Below are 24,132 nucleotides of genomic sequence, written 5' to 3'. Positions count from 1 at the left end.
GTTTTTGGCAAAGGCAGGTCCAGCCGTTACAGAGATACGGGGCAAAGAGTGCAGAAAATAGAAATCGAGTTTTTGAGAGAACCGAGTATCCGATTTGAATAACCAAAAAAACATTCAATTTGTAATGATTGGGAGAAAGGGTGGTTAGTTTTTGGCAAAGGCAGGTCTGGCCATTTTGAAGATGCAGTGCTAAATGTGCAAAAAATTGCAGTTATTGGGAGAACTATGCGTCCGATTTGAATCATTCAAAGAACTTTCTGCTTGTTTTAACAAAATAATTGCTTTTGGAAAAAAATTGTTTCAAATTTGTTTTCGAAATTAATTCAGAATTTAATTTTAATTCTGGCTAAAGTTCTAAAGCTCACTTATATACTTAAATAAATGATTTTAACTTTGTAATTCAGTTTATATAATTTTTTTAAATATTAGACAATGTTTATAATACGAAACGGGAAGTTCCAGCAATTTGCCTTAAGGCACGATCCATTAGTTTTAATATTTTTCATCTAAATGTTCGGTTATATATACAATTTGCCTTAAGGCACGATACCACTAGTTTTAATATTTTTCATCTAAATGTTCGGTTATATATACTCATTGTCCGTTTAGTTTAGAGTTCGATTCACAGATAAAAGAAAAGAATATAAAGAAGGTTCGATTTAGTACCAGTTTCTTTATATAAGTTATAAATCCAATATACATTTATGACATTTACTTGTTTTATATGTTTACAGATAAAAAAAATCTGTATTTATCGTTATTGTTTTATCATGGAATGATTTCATAAATCCCGCTTAATTTCATTTTAGAATCTTTCGTATACAGAAATAATAATTTACCGTCGGGCAACACTATCGACTAGGAAGGAAATCGATCATGTTGTGGCAATACCATTAGACGTCAGGAATTTTCTACAGAACGTTCTAGAACAACTGAGAAATAAAGTCTTCTCGATATAGTTGTGCTCGACCGAGCTCGCATCGACTTTTCTTAAAAGCGCCGCATTATATGTCGTAATAGCCATTTTTAATCGTAAAACGTTTATAAAGAATACTTGACTACATTGAGAATCTATTTTATTTAACTCAAATAAAGGTAAGTCATTTTAATTTTGCGACCATGCTTGTTTCGCACTATCATTACATGTAATGTAACTCTTCTAGAACAATCATGGTTAAAGAAACTACATATTATGATGTGCTGGGTGTAAAACCAGGCTGTACACCTGAAGATTTAAAGAAAGCATATAGAAAATTGGCCCTTAAATATCATCCTGACAAAAATCCAAATGAAGGAGAAAGGTTCAAACTTATTTCACAGGCTTATGAAGTGCTTTCTGATCCTGCTAAGAAAAGTATATATGACCAAGGTATGCACTTTACTTATTAATTACAATTCCAAATAGCTCTTAAATTTATAAGAAAAAAGGTTTTTGCATCTCATATGATTTTCATGTTTTATTCCCACGACTGACTTTAATACCAGTATATTGGATTTTAACAAATTCTAAACTCTTATTTCGACTAATATTTGATTGATAATTTTATACTAGATCAAACTGCTGACACTACAAATTTATTCATGACATCAAAAATCATGTTATAGGCTATTATAATTATTTTTTCTACACAACCTGCTGGTAACAGATTATTTTTATTAATATAGCCTTAATTTATTCAATTTCTTTCATTGAATTGTAATAAAAGCATGCAGCTACAAGATAAATGTTATAAAAGATAATTGAAAATTACATTTTATAAATCAAATTAAGTTTTGCAATCAAATTAATTAAATTTTGGAATAATTTGTTAAAGATGACATATAACTGAATTATATTGAATATTAGTCATAAGCTAAATTCTCTCAAAAAGGATACTTTATAAAATGTGAATAGTAGTAATATATTAGTGATATATTGTCTTTCATTTTGTTCCAATTTATAGACTTTATTACAAAACTGTTTCAGGTGGAGAACAAGCTCTTAAAGAAGGTGGAACTGGTGGTGGAGGATTTAGCAGCCCCATGGATCTTTTCGATATGTTCTTTGGTGGAGGATTTTCTGGTGGACGAGGTGGAAGGTAATAAAATAACATATTGCAGCTGCTGTGAAATACGTTTTTTTTAAATTTGAATTGTCATTTATAATGTTAAATTTGAAATTTTGTTAGTTTGTTAAACCTATTTTATTTGCAAATAGTGGTAATAAATCATCATAATTGTATAAAAATGTGAAGAGATGTATAATCAGTATTTATTTTGTGCCAATATGGGTAGAGAATATTTCAATTTGGTGTTGTCTTGATAGAACAACATTTAGAATACCATTATTAATAATTTTATTTCTCAGAAGGCGTGAGCGTCGTGGCAAAGATGTCATTCATCAGTTGCCTGTGTCTTTAGAAGAACTCTACAAAGGAGCTGTTCGAAAATTGGCTTTACAAAAGAGTGTTATCTGTGACAAGTGTGAAGGTCGGGGTGGCAAAAAAGGTGCAGTGGAACAATGTCCAACTTGTCGTGGTACTGGCATGCAGGTAAATTTTTGAACTTATATATAATTTATATTTGTAATAAAAAAAACTTATCGTTTTTAGCTTAGATTAGATTTTAGAAATTGCTTAGAATTCCACATAAATTGGATAAAAAAACATTCATTGACATTTTCAATTATTTATAAATTTGTTCTTAATACCCATTTTATTGGATATATAGTTTAGACATTGGGAATGTTTTTCTTTTCAGTCATATAAAGTTATAAAAAAATAATTTTATATTTATCATAGCAACTTATATTAACAATCTATAATCATGAAATTAATATTTCAATAGGTTCAAATACAACAACTCGGACCAGGAATGATACAGCAGATTCAATCTGTTTGCTCTGAATGTCGTGGATCTGGTGAGAGAATTAATCCTAAAGATCGCTGCAAACAATGTCAAGGTCGCAAAACAACGCGAGAAAGAAAGATCCTGGAAGTAAGTTATTATGTTAATAAAATTCATCTATAAAAATAAAATTCAAACTGAAATATGAAAATCTTGTATTATTCTGTTTGTCTTAATGATCATTTAATATATAAATTGCTAATACTGTCCATTATTATCAATTATAAAGTAATTTACATTTTTCTTCCATAATCATACAACACTTTTCTTATTCTAAATAACAGCAAATGTCCAAATGTATGACATGCAAAAATGTGAAAGACTTGTGTATTAGATAACAACATTTTATTTATAAATTTCTTATTACAGGTCCATGTTGACAAAGGTATGACTGATGGCCAGAAAATTGTGTTTGCTGGTGAGGGTGATCAAGAACCTGAATTGGAACCAGGAGATATAGTAATCGTTCTTGATGAAAAAGATCATCCGACCTTCAAGCGTTCAGGAAGTGATTTGATTCTTAGAATGAATATCCAACTTGTCGAGGCTCTTTGTGGTTTTCAAAAGGTGATTTTATAACATTATCCATTTATTTGGATTTATAATTATGTTAATTCTCATTTAATATTGTTTTTGATTTTAAAATGAACTGCTTTATCAATATATTATGATTTATAATTATGATATTAATTTTCATTTAATATTGTTATTTTTGGTGAAATTGATTAATGAAAATGAGTGTTTTTTTTAGGTGGTCAAAACTTTAGATGATCGTGATTTAGTAATGACATGCTTGCCTGGAGAAGTCATAAAGCATGGTGATGTAAAGTGTGTACTTAATGAAGGCATGCCACAATATAAAAATCCTTTTGAAAAAGGTAAATATCATATTACTTTTAATTGCAGTTATTATAATTTTGTAACTGATGTAATATTCAAATTACTTTCTTATAGGACGTTTGATTGTACAGTTTCTGGTTACATTCCCCAACGTTATTCCTCCAGAAATGGTTGCAGCTTTAGAGAGATGTCTTCCACCACGACCAGTAGTTGAGATTCCTCCTGGTTAGTAATGTACTTTGAACTATATTTGTTAACTCCACTATTAAAGCTATTTCAATTTAATCTAGTATGATTAGGTGCACTAGTTTTACAATATTTCTTTGTCGTACTTTTATTCAATATTTGGACAGAAACCAAACTAAGCTGGATAGTATATATAAAATACTATATTTTAAAGTATCAACAGAAAACTATGACATTACTTGTGGTTGAAAATATTTATGAAAAAAAAAAAAAGAAATTAATTAGTAGATGAATTATTAGGGTTTTTTATATTAATTGAACTTAATCTTGCATAATTTCAATTTCTTAGGTGCTGAAGAATGTATGCTTATTGACATGGACCCAGAACAAGAGGCACGAAGACGTAGTCATAAAAATGCATATGATGAAGATGATGAGGGAGGACCTGGAGCAAACAGAGTTCAATGTGCCACGAGTTAAATCGTAGTAACTTAGGGCATTGTTTTAAAGTATTGTCTAACACTATTTATATAATTTTCCTACGATGATAACATGAGTTTTATGTCATCTATCATATTTATCATATTGATACTTGGTTAGGGTTTTACATTGCACAATTATTTGTGACTTTGTAATTACACAGATAAAATGCTCCACTGTTACGGATTGGAACACCCAAATTGTCTTAGTGTAGTAATTTTTTTTTTTTTAGATAGACAATCTTTATTTTTTGTATGTTTCATAGCTGAGAAATGCCTGGCCTATGTGATATTTTGTTCCAGTACTTGTATTTTTTTGTATTGATTTCAAATCTTATGTGATAAGGTTTAAATGGAATAAAAGAGTGAGCATTTAGTTTATGCTTTTGTCAAATTTATTGTAGGCAAAAATCAAAAACATTCTTTAGTATAAGTAAATGATTCTTGAATATTATTGGTAGAAAAGAACCATCAATTATCAACAATTATGTGTAAATTATACAATATTGTATGTTCTTGAACATTAAATATATCCTCCAAATCAATGTTTGATTTTGACTCAATAACATTTTAGATACAAATAAAATTAACAGGCAATTACATTTTTATGAAAGTTGTTGCAAAAATACTAAAAAGATTTGCTTTTATAAATACTGTTAGCTATATAAACTAATTATATACATTAATTTTAATGAACTAGATTTATTTGAATAGTATGACTCAGCAAATTAGTATTTGCTCTTTTAAGTTTTTAAAATGTTTCTTCAATCGTTATGGTTAAAATTTGGTTTTCTTAAAAAATATCTTGAATTGAATATTTTATAAATGACTTCTGTCTTTAAATTTAAAAAATTCATTTAAAGCTTCAAATTTATAAAATACTGTTCTGTCTCTTCTTCAAATACAAGTATTTGAACCATTGTCGCTAACACACTAAATTTAGAATGAACGGCTTTGCTTTGTGACTCGAATATTGATTTCAAAAAGCCCGCGCACAATTTTGCCATAGATGCAATAGATATTCCCTAAAACACCGCGAGAGGCGCGCGTGTCGCCGCAACGCCAGTTGACATCTTATCCCCACTGGCAACACAATTACCAATGTAACGCGCAATGTTTTATGGGAGATTAGTGTAGCCATTTAATTCTACTACATCATTTGTGCTATGGACTCTCTTAAAAAAAATTGCGTATGAACACTAATTATATTAATTTTTCAATTAGCAAAATGTGTTAAGTAGTCGGTGTAAGTGTAGTGTTGTGATTTAGGTGCGTGTTTTGTGTGATTTTGGCATGTGTGTTGTGGAATTTAGTGAATACAAAGTGTTCATAGACAGGTGTTGTCTTTAGCTTCTACATGACACTGCTCCAAATTAAGTATTTAAGGCTGAGTGTTTCCCAAATAAAAGTGTGATGTCAAATCGATTAACTACTGGAATTATCTCACATTGTATAAAAACGAAATGCAGGTATGTAAATAAAACTTAACAAGCATCCAAATAAACTTTTTGAAGTTTAGTTTTATTGTAGAGTAAATATTTATTATACCCCAATAAATAGAAACCCTCATAGTACTATAAAATTTTCCAATTTATTAATTTATTACTCAACTGAGTTATCATATATTCACGTATATATCCTTATATCAAATTGAGATTTAAACTTGTTTGTTTTGTAATTCAACACCGAACATATGTTCGACAATGTTTATTTTCGTTAGCAATTTGTCATTTAATATATTGATTATATCATTTTAAAAGCTATTTATCATCTGTCTTGTTAATTATGATAACGTTTATAAATGTTTTTAAACATTGTGTGATAATAATCATCATTTGGAATTATTTACATTAAATGAAATTGATATACCAAATGAAATATTGAAGTTTAATTGGAATTATCAGAAAACTTTATTTTAACGAGTGATTATAAATATGTATTTAGGCGCCCGATTATAAAGTGATACAGATGTTGAATTTAGGATTTATTATGAAGCGTATTTAATTGCTATAATATTTAATTTAAATTAGTTCAAATTAATGAATAATTCAATCATTATGCAATATTCAACTAGCAATACGTATAAATTATCACAACATTTATTTGAATAATTAATTTGAATTATTTTTATCTTATTGACACGTAATGTGATCATTGGTAATTTGATAACGAATGGTAGAAACTTTTTTTTATCAAATTCATATAAATTATCCATATATGTGCATATATTTATATGTACATATATATCTTTATAATATGTTTTATATTTCACCCAGAATGTTGCTCCTTCTTTCTATTCCCAAATTGTTCGATTAATTTTTAATTCTTTCTATATTATGTCTATCGGAAACCTGTATTGGCATTTTGTTCCAAAAGCTATGTTTTGTATGTCACGCAGAATGTGTTCTAAAAATACACACATTCGAGGCAAATCAGTGCTCTTCAAACTGATTCGAGCGGGCTTCTGCGATTATTGTTTTATTATTGATATTGATTTTTTTAATGAATCAGTTATTAATTTTATAACATTTAAATTTATTATTAATAATGAATAGTATCATTAAATGTTAAGTCTTAATTGCTTATATTATAGTTTTATATAGTATTTGATTATTTAACAGCCAATTCGTCGAAATAAAATATATTGTTTATTTAAAATTGTACAATTTTGTGAAAGTCTTTTGTTTCTGCTTTTTATTTCAATATTATATTTCAAAATTTGTCTTTTTTATTAGTTCTTTTTACACCATAGGCGGGGTAAAATGGGATGGCCAAGGGCAAACAAATCCAATGTCTTATTTTTAATTTTAAAGGAATTTTACGAATAATAGCTACATTTTTCCACCAATGCAAAATATAAATTTCATGTCTAATCTAACTTAAAATTAACAATACATCTTATAAAAAAATTATAAGTATACGTTAATACTTAAAAATTATAAAGGTCTCGTAAATTTTTAAATATGAAAAATTAAAAAAAAAAATTTTTGAACAAAAAAGATTTTTTGTTGTTCGTCAAAATAAAACTATAAAAATTTTATTTGTCCAGAAAATCTAATAAAATCTTTTTCAGTGGATAATAGACACAAATTATTTTAAAAACACAAAAACCATAGTCAATAAAAAAAGACATGTTTAAAGGTCATATTTGTGAAAAGATCTCTAATTTGAAAAAATATATTTACAATGATATATAAACGATCAGTCTGGGGGGTCATGGGGTCCTCAACACAAAAAAGTTTGAGAACTTATGTTCTAGATTGATATAACTATAGTACTTGATTCATATTTTTTTATCGATCACATCAGATAAATAATAAAGGGAAATAAAATATAGACTTAAAATTTTATTATCTACCTTATCTTTCCTATTATTATTTATACGCATCATTTTTAATTTGATAAAATCATTTGAGATGAACAACCTCAAATAAAGTCAAAAGCCGGTTTTAACAACGTATTATTTGATAATTACAAGATGTTCAAATTAGTATCACATTAAAAGCATCATTAAATTTAATAAGCATATAATTTAATTCGTTTCGCTATGAATAAGTATCAGAAATTTTTATGAAATTTTATTTTTGAAATGGATTTTCCAAAATAGTAACTTGAAATTGAAATACTATTAATTTTGGTATATAATCAGAAGAATACTTTTTTATGCGTTTGTGTTCCGTTTTTATATATTCATTGGGTACATGATGGACCCTCGCCAGATATCGTTTTTTTTATAAGTTTAACTATACTAAAATTTATTATTAAATATTTAAAGTAAAAATAAATGTTACTTTTATGCATTTATTAATTGAATTTCAAATAATAAAAAAGGTGAGCAAAAAGTAAATGGTAATTATGAACATTTGACAACAATTTTGTAAGAATTATTACAATACAATCACTTTTCAAATACTACTTACACATTTTTATAAAAAAGAACAATATTTTTTCATAAAATTTTCAAATTATTATATGCAAAATATATGCTTCTTTTGCTACTATATAAGTAACATAATATGCAATGATTTAACAACCAATTGCAGCACTTTTTTCATTTTTTTATTAAATTTTATTCTACAATCTGTTTTTCACAAACAATAATGCTATTCTATCTTTAGCTGAGTTATAGTTGATTTTTAAGTAGCTTCTTAATAAAGTTATTTTCTTCATTATTGATCCTGAGTTTTTTCCTGCGGTCATTCTTTTTGGAATAAATTCAAAGAACTTCATACGATCGTAAAGGTTAAGCGCACAGACAGGGTCATGAGTTGAACCTGCTCTGGCAACCTGGCATCGGGCAGCAAAAATGTCATTCTTCCTCAAAAATTTAGATGAACTAGTGGTGTGTGGCATTGTGTCTTAAAGCAAATTGCCGGAACTTCCCGCGCCGTAATGAAATATTTGAGAATATTGAATGTTCTCAAATATTTTATTATAAGAGATATTTCAAGTATATAAGCGAATAGAATACTAGCTAGAATTTAAATTAAAATTCGAATAATTTCAATATTCAAAACAAAATTTGAATCCACACAAAACACACGTCCATTTTTTCTATTAACAGCTAACAATATATATTTGACAAAATAACTAGAGAATTAAATAATTAATTAGAGAAGTAGGAACACACAGCGGCTTATCTACTAGGAATATTTAACATTTAACAAAAAAATCAATAAAATATAGCCAAATTTTAAGTATTTACGTTTAACTGGACTATATGAGGTCTGCTAACAATTTTTTCTTCAACCTGGTGGGCTGGCTCTTTAGGTATACTCTGCTGGCTAATTCATTAAGATCCGTTTATTCTATGTTTGTATTTAGAAGCAGTCTCTGCTATTTGTTCAAAAAAATGTTATCAAAAGTAAAATTTGAATAATCTTCAAAATAAGAAGTTGACATGCTACATTAAATAAAGTTTGTATTATTAACATCCCGTAGTATAACTTTTTGAAAAAAAAAAATTTTGATACGGGAAGTTCGAGCAATTTGCCTTAAGGCACGATGCCATACACCACTAGTTTTTCAGAATATTTCATGTAGAAAAATGAAAAATATACATATTTGCACAGCGACTTGTTTTACTTTTACTCTTACTACACTTTTATATGAAAGCTCACGTTGTTTGAGTACCACAAGCGTAAATCATGATATCGCACTAATAACGACGCGACGTTTTTGTTGTCGAACAAACCGCTATTTCATGAAAAATTCCCGCAAAACGCCATGCATTTGTAGCTCTCTTCGAATTTTTATGAGTGTTTGATTTAATTTGTGCTCTGCCGCTACGCGAAAAGCTTCAGTCGTCGGCTTGCAATATTTAACACATGGATGTGCGGAATTGTCACATAGAATATTTCGAAAAGTTATAGAGGATATAGAAGAGGATAGAAGAAATTAAACAAAAATGCTATTGGGTCAAATCGCTGATTGAAATTCGCTATTTATATATCTAAAAAAAAATATTGGCCTAACTGTTTATAGCATATAGACATTTACATTACTTTATATTTTATATCTTTTCTATACAACGTTCTACATATACATTACATTGCTTTTACATACTTTCTTTTTTATTATTCTACTTAATGACCCTATTTTTATTAATATACTATTTTTTTATTTCTTAATTGCAACAAACACTTTAAACGATAAATATTAATATGTTTAATATCAAACAGATTTAATAGTAGCATCATTCATAGAATAACAATTATTCTTTCATTATTACAGAGCCGGTTCAACATTTCAATTTTGGTTTGTAAAGAATATAACCTTTCTTATACGCTCTAGTTTTTTATTATTATCTTTTGCCATTGTCGAACTATAATTTTGTAAAAAAAATAATTCTGTTATTTGCTTACGTTGAATAAATCTACGGTTTTCTTATAAATACTGTGACATTGTCTAATATTTATAAGAGTTATATAAATTACAAAAGAACTTTAGCCAGAATTAAAATTAAAATCTGAATTATTTTCGATATACAAAAGAAAAATTGATTTTTTTTTTAAAGCAAATATTTTGTCAAAACAAGCAGAAAGTTTTTTGAATCATTCAAATCGGATGCTTAGTTCTTTCAAAATTTCTTTTGAGAGAACTAAGTTCTGCCATTTTTTACACATTTATCTGGGTATCTCCGAAACGGCTGGATCTGCCCTTGTCAAAATCCAATTATCACTTCTCCCTGTCATTACGAATTGAATGTTTTTTTAGATCATTCAAATCGGATGCTCCGTACTCTCAAAAACTCAATTTCTATTTTCTGCACTCTTTGCTCCGTATCTCCGAAACGGCTGGACCTGCATTTGCCAAAAACTAATCAGCACATCTCCCTGTCAATAGAAATCGAATACTTTTTGAACCATTCAAATCGGTTGATCCGTGCGCCCGAAAACGTGGACAAATTGTATTCAGACATACATACAGACACACATTTATTTATTTTTTCTTAGGTTTGCCAAAATGTTCAGAAACCTTCAAAACGTGAAGAAATGGAAACATTTTCAATTTCGATTTTTGGACGATTACAATAACTTACTCTACGAAAAGTTAAAAACAATGATGTTCTTTGATTTGGCATTTCAAACGAACTAGTTTATACACACATAAAATTTAGTTTTGATCATGAAACGGGGAGTTCCCATCTTATCCACATATTTCCACCATGGATATAGACTACTAAGAATTTGTAACAGTAACATACATTTTGTAGTGTTATATTTCAACAGTAAAGTAATGAAAATTTCATTGTAAATATAAGCAAATTAGAGTTTAGTGCTTATAATTTTGTGCAAATGTAAAAATAATAAAATTCGTTGCATTTTCTGAGACTTACAATCTGTATTTTTCTCAGAATCTGAGTACTTACTACATAAAAATATGATGCTAAATCAAAATCTTCTATTTCACCTACAATATGTATTTTAATTCAAATAAGAGTGTTTCAGATTAAGCAAATTACTTAGCATAATAGCTTATAGAAATTTATAATTTTTGATTGCTGTTAATAAACATATATTAGGTTGTCAAATATCTCCCTTCTGCCTTTTTGTATTATAAACCAATAGCAAAAAAGCGGAAGGGAGATATTTGACAACCTAATATATAAAAAAAAAGATTAAGCAAATAATCCAACCTGCCTCAAGATATTGCCATAAAATTCATACTAAATTTTCGATCGAAAATGTCGTTCTATATTCGTCTTATAATAATAATAAAGATTGTTTTATGGATGGTTGGACAGGAGGTTTCCCATAATTGAATTGACATGAGACATGCAAGATTTTCGAACGAGCAGTTCATTTTGTAATTGAAAATAACAAAAATGAACTATGGTCGCAAAAATCGGAACGATACTATGTCATGACAGTATGGTATTATTATCATTATTTGAAATCTATTCTATATGTCAAATCGATTTTACTTAAGAGCCATAAGAGTTGGATAATAATTGTATAAAATCAGGCATTCTGCCAACCAAATGATTGAGGATAATTGTATTAGTTGATTGTATTCGGTTTTATACCCTAATGTAAATGATATTGATTCTAAAATTACATATATGTAGAACTTTTTTTTTAAAATTATTTGTATTTTCAATAGAATAGGAAATAATTTATACAATACAAGTACTTAAACTACTAATAGTTTGATAAAATTACCTGCGTCGACAAGTTTTAAATAATGCATCAAAACGGTAATACGTATTTTTGATATTATAGTCCATATATTTGGTTTTATATGTGTAATTAGTTTTTAATTAGTGCAAGATTTCGGTTATTCATAAATATTTATCTGAATAAAAAAATATACCTTTCATAGTTTTAGTTAAATGATAAAAAATTAAAAGTGACCATAAATCCAGAATAGAACTGATAACATACTAAAATTTTATGAAGAATTATTTAACTTAATCAATGTGAATTGAATGCAGAATACTACATGAATCTTCTAAAATTTTAATTAAATCTAATAGGATATGGATAATCCCTAACTTTATTTAGTTTTTAATTTTAACATTCCTGGAATTACGTTATATGATAGAAAAATATTACTTTTCACTTCATAGTTATTAAATTTATATTAAAATTGCTTTGATCACAAGTTAGCAATGATCTTGCAGATTTATTAACGCCAAAATGATTAATTTGACAATTTTATCAACTGAAGATTTTAATTTTATATTAAAAATCAAATTTAGTTTAAGATTTATTTTCATTTCGTTATTTAGTGGTGTTTTACACATTAAATGCATATTCCGGCTAAATCGACTAATTTCTTAATAATCATAATTTTGCATACATTGATAACTTCCATTTTTTAACTTTTGTTGAAGTTATTTATTTTATTATTTATTATTATTTCATGTCCCAATAATTTCTGAACTGTTGATACTAATCTTCAAATATATTTTATTTATTTATTTATTAACTTCCCGAAGGAGAAGTTTATGTTTTCATAAAAAAATCCGATTCGCTAATTTTATGTTTTCTCGACGTTTTAAGCCATTCTGAATCGAATGAGACCAAATTTGGAAAAGGTGTGTGTGTGTGTATGTATGTGTGTGAACAGATTTTTTGTCGTAAATCGACGTTTTTTCGGCTGGACCGATTTCAAAAATTTAAAAGCCATTCGATGTATCTCTGAGGACCAGCGTTTATAAGATTTGTGCGTCAATCGGCCAAGCCGTTTCTTTGTAATTTTGGAAAAAGTGTTAAACTTTTCGTCCACATTTAAGCTCATACTACCGAATCGTTTTTAAAGAATCAAAAACTGTTCGAAACATATAAGTTGAGAATGATACTGATTAGTTTTAGGTGAAAATCTACCTAATCGTTTTCTTGCAATTAACTGTTGAAAAAAAAATTAAGCTGTTTTTCATGGAGCTTTTTTGGCTATATATATCATAGTCTTATAGAACTTACTGAAATATTACGGCCTTACAACAAGTAGTTTAATTTTAAAACTTCATCAACGTTGGAAAAAATGAGTAGTTTTTTGACGTTTGTTAAAATTAAAATTAGACGATTTACTTGGTATAACGATAGAGTACTTGGTCTTAATGAACCTACTAAACCATTAAAGTCTTACGGAAACTGGTTCAATTATAAAAATTATCGATTTGTGAAAATTTGCTTCTAGAAAATACTCCGAGTTAACGTCCTCTCGGAATTCTTTTAAATTCTAAAACTCTAAATTCATTTATTTATCATGGATTTAGTCGATTATTTACACATATCGGGAAGTTCATGTAACTTGCCAAATACCAATACCAACTAGTTATAAATTATATTTAAAAATATAAAATGTCTATATTACGAGAACACAGATATTTTTGTTTTTTATTTTTTGCTTAAACTATTTAGTTTATTTTACGTTTTATGTTTCGATAAATTTTAATTTTCGGCATTAGCATCTTCAAATATATTTTATTACTATTTCACCATTTTATTTATGATTTCTCTTTCCCCAGAGTCGGCTGTTGAGGCGGCATGGCCAGCCCGGCCGTCCATGCGAGCGGCGCCCCAGGGCCGGCCGGTAGTCAGCAACATCAACTGCAAATCCAGCAACAGACTGATCAGGATATTTCTGATCAGCAACAGCATTTAGCATCAGCCGGACAACCTCCGCAATTGCAACAGATCCGAGGAGCTCCCGTACCTGACGGATGGCGAAGGCTGTTGCATAATGGCGAGATTGTCTACTTCAGGTGAGTTTCTTTTACTGAATTGCTCTGAAAGCCAAAATGATATAGTCTAGTCATTTAGTAAGAATCTCGGAATTCGAGATACCCAGCTGTAAGTCTGTAAATACTTGTATATTGGCACCCTAAAGTTGTCTCAAAACCTACATATGGTATTGACACCCTACTATATGTAGGTTTTGAGACAACTTTAGTGCGTCAATATACAAGTATTTACAGACTTATAGCTGGGTATCTCGAATTCCGAGGTGAACTTACTATAATGACTGGACTAATAGATTATTTTTAATAATATTCGCCCAATATATATGCTGATAGGCACTAACTTTCAGCCAATATATAGACAAATCTTTGAACGACTTTTTAAAATTATAATTTATTTTTATGTTGTGGAAGATTTGGTATGAATATTCGATTTATATTGGTTTTAAATTGTTCGAAACTCCACATTGTTTTTTGCAATATAGAATTTATTATACAGCGTTAAAATAACGTTCTATTTAAAATGTTTTTATGAGCCCTCTACCATCTAATAATAAGAATTTCTTCACTGTGATTGCTTTAACTAGGCTTCAAAAAAATCGCTTTTTTGAGGAATATTTAGGAAGAAAATAAATATTTAATTGAAACGATATATCATTAAAATATATGGCATAAAATTTTGCCAATGCGCCTCGAGCGTGCAGGTGGTCACAATTTCCATCCGACACAAAAAAATCAAAACAAATACATATTTTCAATAATATAGATTCTAGTTGAACCTAAAAAATCCAGAACAAAATGAGAAATTCACCAATTTTTCGCAGCTTAAAAAAATCGTATTTTTGGATACAAAATTTCACTTTAGATTGTTCAAAAAGTGGGTTAATAACTTTTTTAGATTCAACTAGAATAAAAATTTAATCCTGAATAGAATGAATTTTTTCTCGTTTCGATAGGACATTTAGTTTTTTTTTCCTATCTTTCCCGCTAATTAGGAAGAATCGAAAAAATTCAAGGCCGAGAAATCGCGGGTCGAAGTTTTCGTTCCGCTCGTATCCATGCTTGACGCTTGCTCACTATTTCTTCTGAATTTGTTTTGGAAGACATTTTTGCAATTAAAAAAACAATCGATTTTTTAAGCCTCTAAAACAGGCTGCCCCCCCTTAAAACGCAGTAGGGTGTTTCATATATTATCATTAATTTTGCACTAGACAGAATCAATTCGAGAAAAGAAAATTGATCAAAGTTCGTAATTTGTATTTATTATCTGTAGCAAGAAAATTTAGCCTTTACTTCATATAACTATCTGACAAATTACACGGACTTTGACAGTCACGTGTTAAATACAAAACAAACATCCTTGGAATTGTTTGCATAGGAATCTCTAGTATGTATCTTGGCCACCTAATGGCATATATCTTATTTTACCAGATTCGAGGTTTTCTATTCTACAATGCTTATACTATCAACTGATACTATTTGTTATATCAATCGAGGAAAGTAAAATAAGTTTATATTGAAAAAAAATATATCAATAGTAGATATTACGATAAAAGTCCAATATGTTGTCCAATAAGAGTTCTACAAAAGTTTTACTTTGATTAGTTGAATATCATTTAAATAGCAATTTGAACTAAACCACGTCCAAATATAAAAATCAAAATATAAAGATCACTTTACAAAGGCAACCTGTTGAAAATCTTTTTGGCTACATTTGCAATATGATTCTAGTTCAACGCCACGAACGTAAAAGTTTTACAATCCCATCGGGAATAACCCCATATTGATTCTTTTACGACTTGACTTTATTCACAAAGTGTACATTTTCTTTAGATGTTTGGAATGTCTTTCCTGGATGGCCATAGGAATGGATTTTCTTATTTTCAATTGCTTTATTTAAATTTTGTTTCAGGCTATGCTTAATATTTATTTGAAAATAAATTCAAAAATTTTAACATTTTTTGAAAAAGCAAATAAAATTAAAGTGCAATATTACACAGTATTAGTCAATGTAAAAACAGTATTAATCAGTATTTAACTGATTTTGTTTTTGTCTGTTTGCCAATAGTTGAAAATGTAATAGCTTGACTGATTTATATACGTCACTGGATGTATCTACTAATTTCTAATTAATATTATTTTCTCATATATTGTACTAAGAATTTATATTAAATTAATTAATTATAAACTGTTTTAAAATTCGCCTTGATAAAAGGCATATTTTGAAATTATAATTTATGATAAATTAGTATATGTCTGCATCAAATGGAAAATGCAATTAGTACAATGACAATCAATTTTCAATAATAATCATTTTCGAAAATTTCTCCTTGCCCTATGTTAATTATGGATCTCCTCCCATCGAGAGCTTTAATAGAATTATCGCAAAGCTTGTTTACCCTAAACATCTACTTATTATTCGTTGAATCATTGAATAATAGAACATTTCGAGATCTGCACAATACATTTAAAGGAAAGAAGGATTTTGATCGGATATCTTTAATTGTTTCTCTTACACAGACAAAGACAAAAACCAATTCTTTATCTAAACGACTGTTTGGGCCATTAAGAGAAATCACATACAATAAACAAGACAAAGAGAACAACGATATATTTAAACAATGAAATACTAACTACATACAATAGCCTGATTTTTGCAATGATTGACGACGACTTTCTCCTTACAATGATACAGCTAAACAAAAAAGATATCTTTTCACAGTACATTTATTTAGCACGATCATTTGTTGGAAATGCAAATGCATCCGCTTTGACATAAAACAACAATGATAGTTATAACGGTAGATGTTTTTTCAGCATTCTTTGTGATATGTACCAGACAATGAGATCTCTAGTTTTCATTAGATTGAAAGAGAGTAATAAATAGAAGGAAGAATCTCATCTCTATTGCATATGAATAGTTGAGATCAGTGTTTTACGTAACATACCATGGTGTTAATAAATAATTAATTCTGTTTTATGAAGACTTGATTAAGCTACAATATTGTTACTTAACACGATCCCGGACGTGAATAATTTAGCATTCATTTTATGAATGCTATAGCATTCAAATTTTACAGTCAATTTTTTGAATCTTACGTTTTTGTAATTATTCTACTTGACAAGGTAATGACTAACTGATTCTTTAGGTATTTTCGTATTATATTATTTTTTCCTGTGGTCACAAACTAGCTTGGGCAAGCACATTGCGTAAATAGAAGCGTAAAACTTGACGTGGATGCTTTAGCATTCATCATATATAACGATTAAAATATATGGTCATCTGACACCCTCCTAAACGGTGTTCAATCAAATTTCGGATATCATAACTAATTTAAAAATAAAATGACTAATGAAAAATAAAATTTTTGAATCTTTCTGAAGTTTATACTGTTTGCAAACGTGTTAATAAGACTAAAAATAACTAGTGGTGTATGAAATCGTGCCTGAAGGCAAATTACTGGAACTTTCTGTACCGTAACGTAATGTTCGAGGAATATTAAATGTTTTCAAATAGTTGTCTAAGAAATGTGTAATATTTATAATAATTATATAGTCTGAATTACAAAGTTAAGTTTCTTTATCTAAAGTATATATGCGAGCTTTTTAACTTTAGCCAGAATTAAAATTAAAATATGAATTATTTTCGGTATACAAAAAATATCCAAAAGCAGTTGTTTTCTCAGCACAAGCTAAATCATTCAAATCGGATGTTTTAATTTTCTCAAAAACTGCCATTTTTTGTACATTTAGCTCTGTATTTTCGAAAAGGCTGGACCTGCTTTTGCCAAAAATCAATCTCCACTTCTCCCAATCATTACAAATTGAATGTTTTTTGGATCATTCAAATCGGATACTCTGTTATCTCAACAACTCAATTTCTATTTTTCTGCACTCTTTGTTCCGTATCCCCGTAATGACTAGGCCTGCCTTTGCCAAAAACTAATCAGCACATCTCCCTATCAATATGAATCGAATGTTTTTTTGAACTATTAAAATCGGTTGATTCGTGCGCCCGAAATCATGGACGTAAATTTGCGGACACACAAAACACACACTAACATCCATATTTTCTAAGGTATGCCAAAATGTTCAGAAACCACTGAAACGTGAATTTATGCAAAAAAAAAATATTTTTGTTTTATGGCCCATTACTATAAATTACCCTACGAGAATTTAATAATGATTTTGGATAATTTTGCAGGAATTTTGATTTTACGATTTATTAATTATGCTTTCGTTTCAAAATATAATGATATAGAAAATCCATACAAAAAAATATTTTCGTTTTTTATTAAAATCATTTTATTTTCATTTTTTCAAATAATTTTGTATTTTCAACTCTGGCTATTCCTCATTGAATTTATTCCTCATATCATAATTCTTTGTGCAATATATGGAAACGAATAAAATTGCAGTATGTCATAAATTTAAAAATGCAGCATCGACCATTGATGCTTTCGTTCACACAGTCCATTGCATCCAGGAAGTTAAAATTTTCAATCGTGGCACCTTTATTACTCACGATTATGCGATGTGCATTCACGACAGATTTATATTGCCGTGCACATTTCCTACTTTCAAAAAATATTGCATTTATACTGGTACCGCTACATCTATCTACAATGTAATATGCTGGTTTAATATGTATCAGGTACATTCCTTTTTCAAATCATTTCGTCATATATAAATACAGATTGTAAGATGTAATATGTAATATATCCTTTGTATGCGGAATTGAATTTATTTATTGAGAGGCGTACTATTCAGGGCATTTTCTGTTCTTCTTTGAACTTTTTTTTTAAATAATACTATCCTTATATTATTGCAGCATAATATTTGATTAACTTCCATTACAACATAATGTGTAGAGATTGAAAAGAAAAACTTGGATTGTTATTCTAGTGTTGAGGAATGAAATTTTAGGTCAATTTAAATCTTTGTAAAAAAGGCAACAAATTTTTTGCTATTTTTTATAATTTATTTATCAACGTTACAAGAGTATAGAAAAAAAGTGAAAAAAATGTTCATGATTTAATAAAATATCAATTTTTTTAGCAGTGGTTGAAGTAGGGGGTCACAAAAAAAATGGCACGTGACCGCGTCTGCGATTGCATCTCTTCTAGTATCTATTCAGAAATGAAAAAAAAGATTATTAATCTTCAATTATGTCTCAACGGCATATATTAGGATTACATTAAAAAGAAATTGACAAAATTGCGTCTGTTTAAAAAAAAAGGACCATTTTCTTACCACTTTTTTGAATTTCTGGAATTTTTTAAAAATTGTAAAAATTGAAATTTGGAGATGAATGAGTATATGTCAGAAAGAAATCTATAAAGAAGATTCTCTGAAAATTTCAAGTGAATCGGCTGGGTAGAAATGGTGGACATTGTATTGAATAAGATATTTTTGAAAAAAAAACGCCTTTAAAGTTCCGAAATAGGAAGCAAGCAGTAGGGGATTATTATGGTCAAACAGCTGTATCTTCGAAAATAATTTAAATTTTAAAAAATCATCTCGTTCCACATTCTTTTTAAATAAGCTTTGAAAAAAAAAACGATTTTTTTGAATTTTTACACTTGAATACTCACTTAACTGTTAAATTTGCCTGCAGGATTAACTTTTTAGAAGGACTTTGATTTAGTTATAGGTAGTAATAAAACTTCCTGTAGGGCAAGTCATAGTAATCATAAATTTTTATATATCTTTTCGTTTCAAAACCTTCTGAACATTTTGGCATACCTTAAAAAAAATGGATGTATGTGTGTATGTGTGTGTGTGTATGTGCGTGGATGTGTGTGTGTGCGGATACAAATTTTCGTCGACGATTTCGGGAACACGGATGAAGCAATTTGAATAATTCAAAAAATATTAGATTCGTATTGATAAGGAGACGTGCTGATTAGTTTTTGGCGAAGGCAGGTCTAGCCGTTCCGAAGATATGGGGCAAAAAGTGCCAAAAACGGTACCTCAGTTTTTAAGAGAACGGAGCGTCCAAATTGAATAATGCAAAAAAACATTTGACTTGTATTAACAAGATGAAGAACTGACCAAATTGTCATGAAGGCAGGTCTAGCAGTTTCGGAGATCTAGTAAAAAAAAAGTAAAAAAATGAGCCATTTGGCGGTCTAAAATGATCATTAGACATATGCACATCAAATTATCAGATAATTTTATATAGATTTTAACAACATGTATAAATTTTGTTTACATTCCTATGGGTTCCGTACCAATGTTTATCCGTTAGACGACAACGCGGCGCTTACGCCCTTTGATATTTTGTCTCTATGCAGTTAAAGCAGTACGATTGCTTTGAAAAAAAGTTCAAAATTTCCAAAACATTTCAAAATAAATGTTTCTTGAAAAAGTCTTTTTTTTTAAAAAAAAAAGTGAATTTTTGACAGAAATTTATAGTTTCTCAAAAATCTAATTTTTTCAGAGTAATTTTTTTTCAAAAATGTTAATTTTTTTTAATATAATATTTGGTACGGGAAGTTCCAGGAATTTGCCTTAAGGCACGATGCCATGCGCCCCACTAGTTGGAATTATATTGATGATGAATGAATGTGTACTATGTAAATTTCGAAACATTGCAATGGCTACTTTTAATTTTTTCACTACCAGCGCACATATAAACATACATATATAAGTTTATTGATGTATAAATTATAAGTACAATCATCCGTAACATATATGATCGAGCATGAAAAAGATCATTTTCATATAATGCTTCTTATCGGCAGTGTCTCGTTTTAATTAATGATCAATTTATATGAATTACTAATTGGAAACGGCTCTTGGGTTATTGTGAATACATTTCTTGTAGAGGTCAGCGAGTCTCATTGTGGTGTTGTCCGTCTTGACTGATTGTGAAAGTTCACTCTCGCATACATATACTCGTAATACGCGTTCGCTGATTGTATTAAATGTCATATCAACTTCAATATGTTTATATGTATATATGCCAGATTTAATCGATTCGAAGCCGATTGCAAAACTATCGTGAGATTGAGCCAACATTTTGTTACATTGATTTGCTGATTTATGATAATATACAGTGCTCGCAATTACCAATTTCTTGATATGCTTGTGTTTTCGCGGTTAAGCAATTTTCTCCTTTCCAATATCACTTTATGATTGATCACGGCAGTAATTGTGCCGGTGAATGTTCCGATGGCAAACAATTGGAATCTTTTCAACATGTATGAGTCGACTGTAATTGTTGACCATGTAACTACCGTTAAAAATGATTAAAGAGTTTCTTAAAGAGTTCGCTGTTATTAGTAATCATATTTTTGAAATAATTATTATACTTTCTTGCTTAGTGTTAAATTGTTTAATGAAGGGTTCTTAGAACAAAAAACACGTAGTAAAAGAAGGCGCAGACACAATTTTTAAACATTTGTAGCTCATCAAATGAATATAAACCATTCTATAAAACTAATCTGAATACATATACATATTATTAAATTATGAGTCTTATATATTATTTATTTATAAATTTAGCATATTGAACGAAAATAAATTTCTAATTACTATATAAAATTCTTCTTCAAAATGTTATTTGCTACATATTGGTTATTATAATCGTCAAAAAATCGAAATTGAAAATTTTTGCATATCTTCACGTTTCAAAGGTTTCTGAACATTTTGGCATACCTTAGAAAAATTGGATTTGCTTGTGTGTGTGGGTGTGTATGGATATAATTTTTGTCCACGGTTTCGGGCGCACGGATCAACCTATTTAAATGGTTCGCTAAACATTCGAATCCCAGGGAGGTGTGCCGATTAGTTTTTGACAAAGACAGATCTAGGCGTTACGGAGATACTGAGCAAAAAGTGCAGAAAATAGAAAACGAGTTTTTGAAACGACGGAGTATCCGATTTGATTGATTTAAAAAACGCAAAATTGATTCGAAACGCAAAATCTATAAAACAATGTATTTTTGATAATGCAGAAGTACTTCAGCAGATTCTGCAAAACATAAAATAACTACAGACTGTTTTTATACAAATGCAGTTTGCGTTTCATTTGGGTTAATCAATTCAATAATCACTGTTTCCTTTCGAGTATTTGCTTCAATTAGTCTTATGATTTTTTTTTATTTCTCAAGATGCAATTACAACCTATTTTTATAATACCAGAGACATTTAGTAATTATAAAGAATAATACGCGAAGTTAAAACTAAAGTAAAGTTTACCGAATGGTATCTGCCTCTTTTTGTGTTGATTGAGTCTTATGATATGGTTATTTAAATCTGTTAGCTTAAAAACATAATGAAAGTAAATTAATGTTTCAAGCTGTGTCAAAATTCAATCAGTATTTGCATCTGACGCTATGTTTGTACTGGTTCATATTATATAACTCACTAAATACATTACGGCCACTTAAAATTCTTCCGACCGAAAAACATTCGTGCAATATTTTTAAATGTTAATCAACTGAGGCGGCGAGCGTTCTTATGTATTTTTAAACCAAGTTAACTATGCAACATCGCCGAAGTTTCGAAAGCATGAAGCGCACTTATCGGAGGTTAAAAATATGATTTACATTCTCGAAAAAATTAAACGATTTCAGACACAATTTTGTTGCTTGTGTGGTCAACGAATGGAACACGCTTTTCGTCTCAAATTACATGCACTTTTTTTTTGGTATTTTTCGAGAAATCGAGAAAAACACACGTAGTACCGTCGACTATTTTATCGCAAACTTTTATTCTCATTTGGACGTGTGTCCGGCGGTCACTGACAAGAAGATTTATTGGGGGTGGTAAAAAGTTAACAGAAAAAGTCAGTCAAGAAAGTTTTTTTTGTAAACAGTTTTTGGTTTGCTTTGGGTGTGAGGAACCTTGTGCCCGCGTCAGCCCTATATAAATATAAAAACATAATCAATCTGCCAAATATAAATATAAGTACAATTCAACTACACTTTATAGACATATATTATTCTGCAGAAAACATTTTGAGGCATACTGATAATAATGTTAATAATGTTCGATAGACCGGCACCTCCAGTAATCTGACACGCTCGCAACCGATTTTTTGGGGGAATTTTTGGAAATTCTAACTTTATTTCCAATATCATATGTTAAAAATTATGACCCTTTCACTATAGTCCAGTAATCTGAACATTCCAGTAATCCGAATCAGAAACGAACATCCAAATCAAGTGAAAGCATGAATGAACTAACTTCAGAATATTGAAAATTTTAATTATTCTTATAAAAATTTAGAACCATGTCTTCAAAAAACTATTAAAAAATCACAAATTTCTTCATTCATTCATAGACATTTTTTTAAGTTTTGTATCTGCAATCCCTGCAAGTGCAATAAACGTAATTACTCAAATTGCCGCCACTCCAAATGACTTGAAACAGAATGGATAGCAAAATGTGAGAAGTACGCCAAGATTCCTTTGCAGTTTACCAAAGTTTTACAACCTAATAAAAGAATGAGAATTCTAGAAAAAAGTAGGGTTTGTCGTCCCCTCAACATGTTGCCATGTGCGTGAAAGGTTCAACTGTCTAGCTTTGCATTGTCTGTGTCTGCTTTTACTCTTCTCTCTTTTTATAAGGCGAAGTAAAATACAACCATTTAAAGAGGGTCGGCTGGTCTTGTACTTGCAAATTCATTTGTTATGCTTTGAACTTTTTATTTTCCAAAATCATTTTAGGGTACATCTTTTGAAAGGTCTTTAAACTTATTTCATTTTAGGGTAGGGTGGGGCACAAAGGTCCAATTTGACTAGAAAATCAAAATTACTTCAGACAAAATATCACATATAAAAAACAACTATCTGACTATGTGCAGTCAGATAGCTGTGTTAGTACATTCAGTAAAATTCCCAGCTAATTGATCATTGTAAAAATGTTATTTTTCTATTTTTTCAAAAATTGTTACCTTGTTCTTCTTACCCCATAGGCGGGGTAAAATGGAAAACTAGGTGGCAAGCAGATCGAATGCCTTATTTTCAATATTAAAGGGACTTATGAAATAATAACTACAATATTTAACCAATGCAAAATATATATTTCATAGGTACATTTTTT

General features: G+C 29.1%; 2 protein-coding genes across 3 annotated transcripts in view; both read left to right on the top strand.

The window, feature by feature from the left end:
- Positions 1-909: 909 nt before the first annotated feature.
- Positions 910-4,550, top strand: LOC113384516 (dnaJ homolog subfamily A member 1-like). Of its 2 annotated transcripts, none has more exons than XM_026622242.1 (9): positions 910-1,095; positions 1,164-1,369; positions 1,967-2,078; positions 2,351-2,531; positions 2,827-2,976; positions 3,256-3,453; positions 3,638-3,764; positions 3,841-3,951; positions 4,262-4,550. In XM_026622242.1, exons 2-9 carry the CDS (start codon positions 1,171-1,173, stop codon positions 4,390-4,392), a joined length of 1,209 nt encoding a protein of 402 aa, XP_026478027.1. In that variant the 5' UTR covers positions 910-1,095; positions 1,164-1,170; the 3' UTR covers positions 4,393-4,550. The 2 variants fall into 2 exon arrangements, with proteins under 2 accessions (XP_026478027.1, XP_026478026.1); XM_026622241.1 differs by having other exon boundaries at positions 2,348-2,531.
- A 1,081-nt stretch (positions 4,551-5,631) lies between these two features.
- Positions 5,632-24,132, top strand: part of LOC113385972 — a 153,244-nt gene continuing 134,743 nt past the window's right edge. Inside the window, exons 1-2 of the mRNA XM_026623789.1 lie at positions 5,632-5,860; positions 13,867-14,103. Of these exons, the coding sequence (XP_026479574.1) occupies positions 13,886-14,103 (218 nt within the window). The 5' untranslated portion in view covers positions 5,632-5,860; positions 13,867-13,885. The remainder of the gene's footprint in view (positions 5,861-13,866; positions 14,104-24,132) is intronic.

Source organism: Ctenocephalides felis, unplaced genomic scaffold, assembly GCF_003426905.1.
Source record: "Ctenocephalides felis isolate EL2017-DRISC unplaced genomic scaffold, ASM342690v1 CF-g0.4_SCAFFOLD_03571, whole genome shotgun sequence".
Taxonomy (NCBI): Eukaryota; Metazoa; Arthropoda; class Insecta; order Siphonaptera; family Pulicidae; genus Ctenocephalides; species Ctenocephalides felis.
This window is presented reverse-complemented; position numbering and strand designations above follow the sequence as displayed.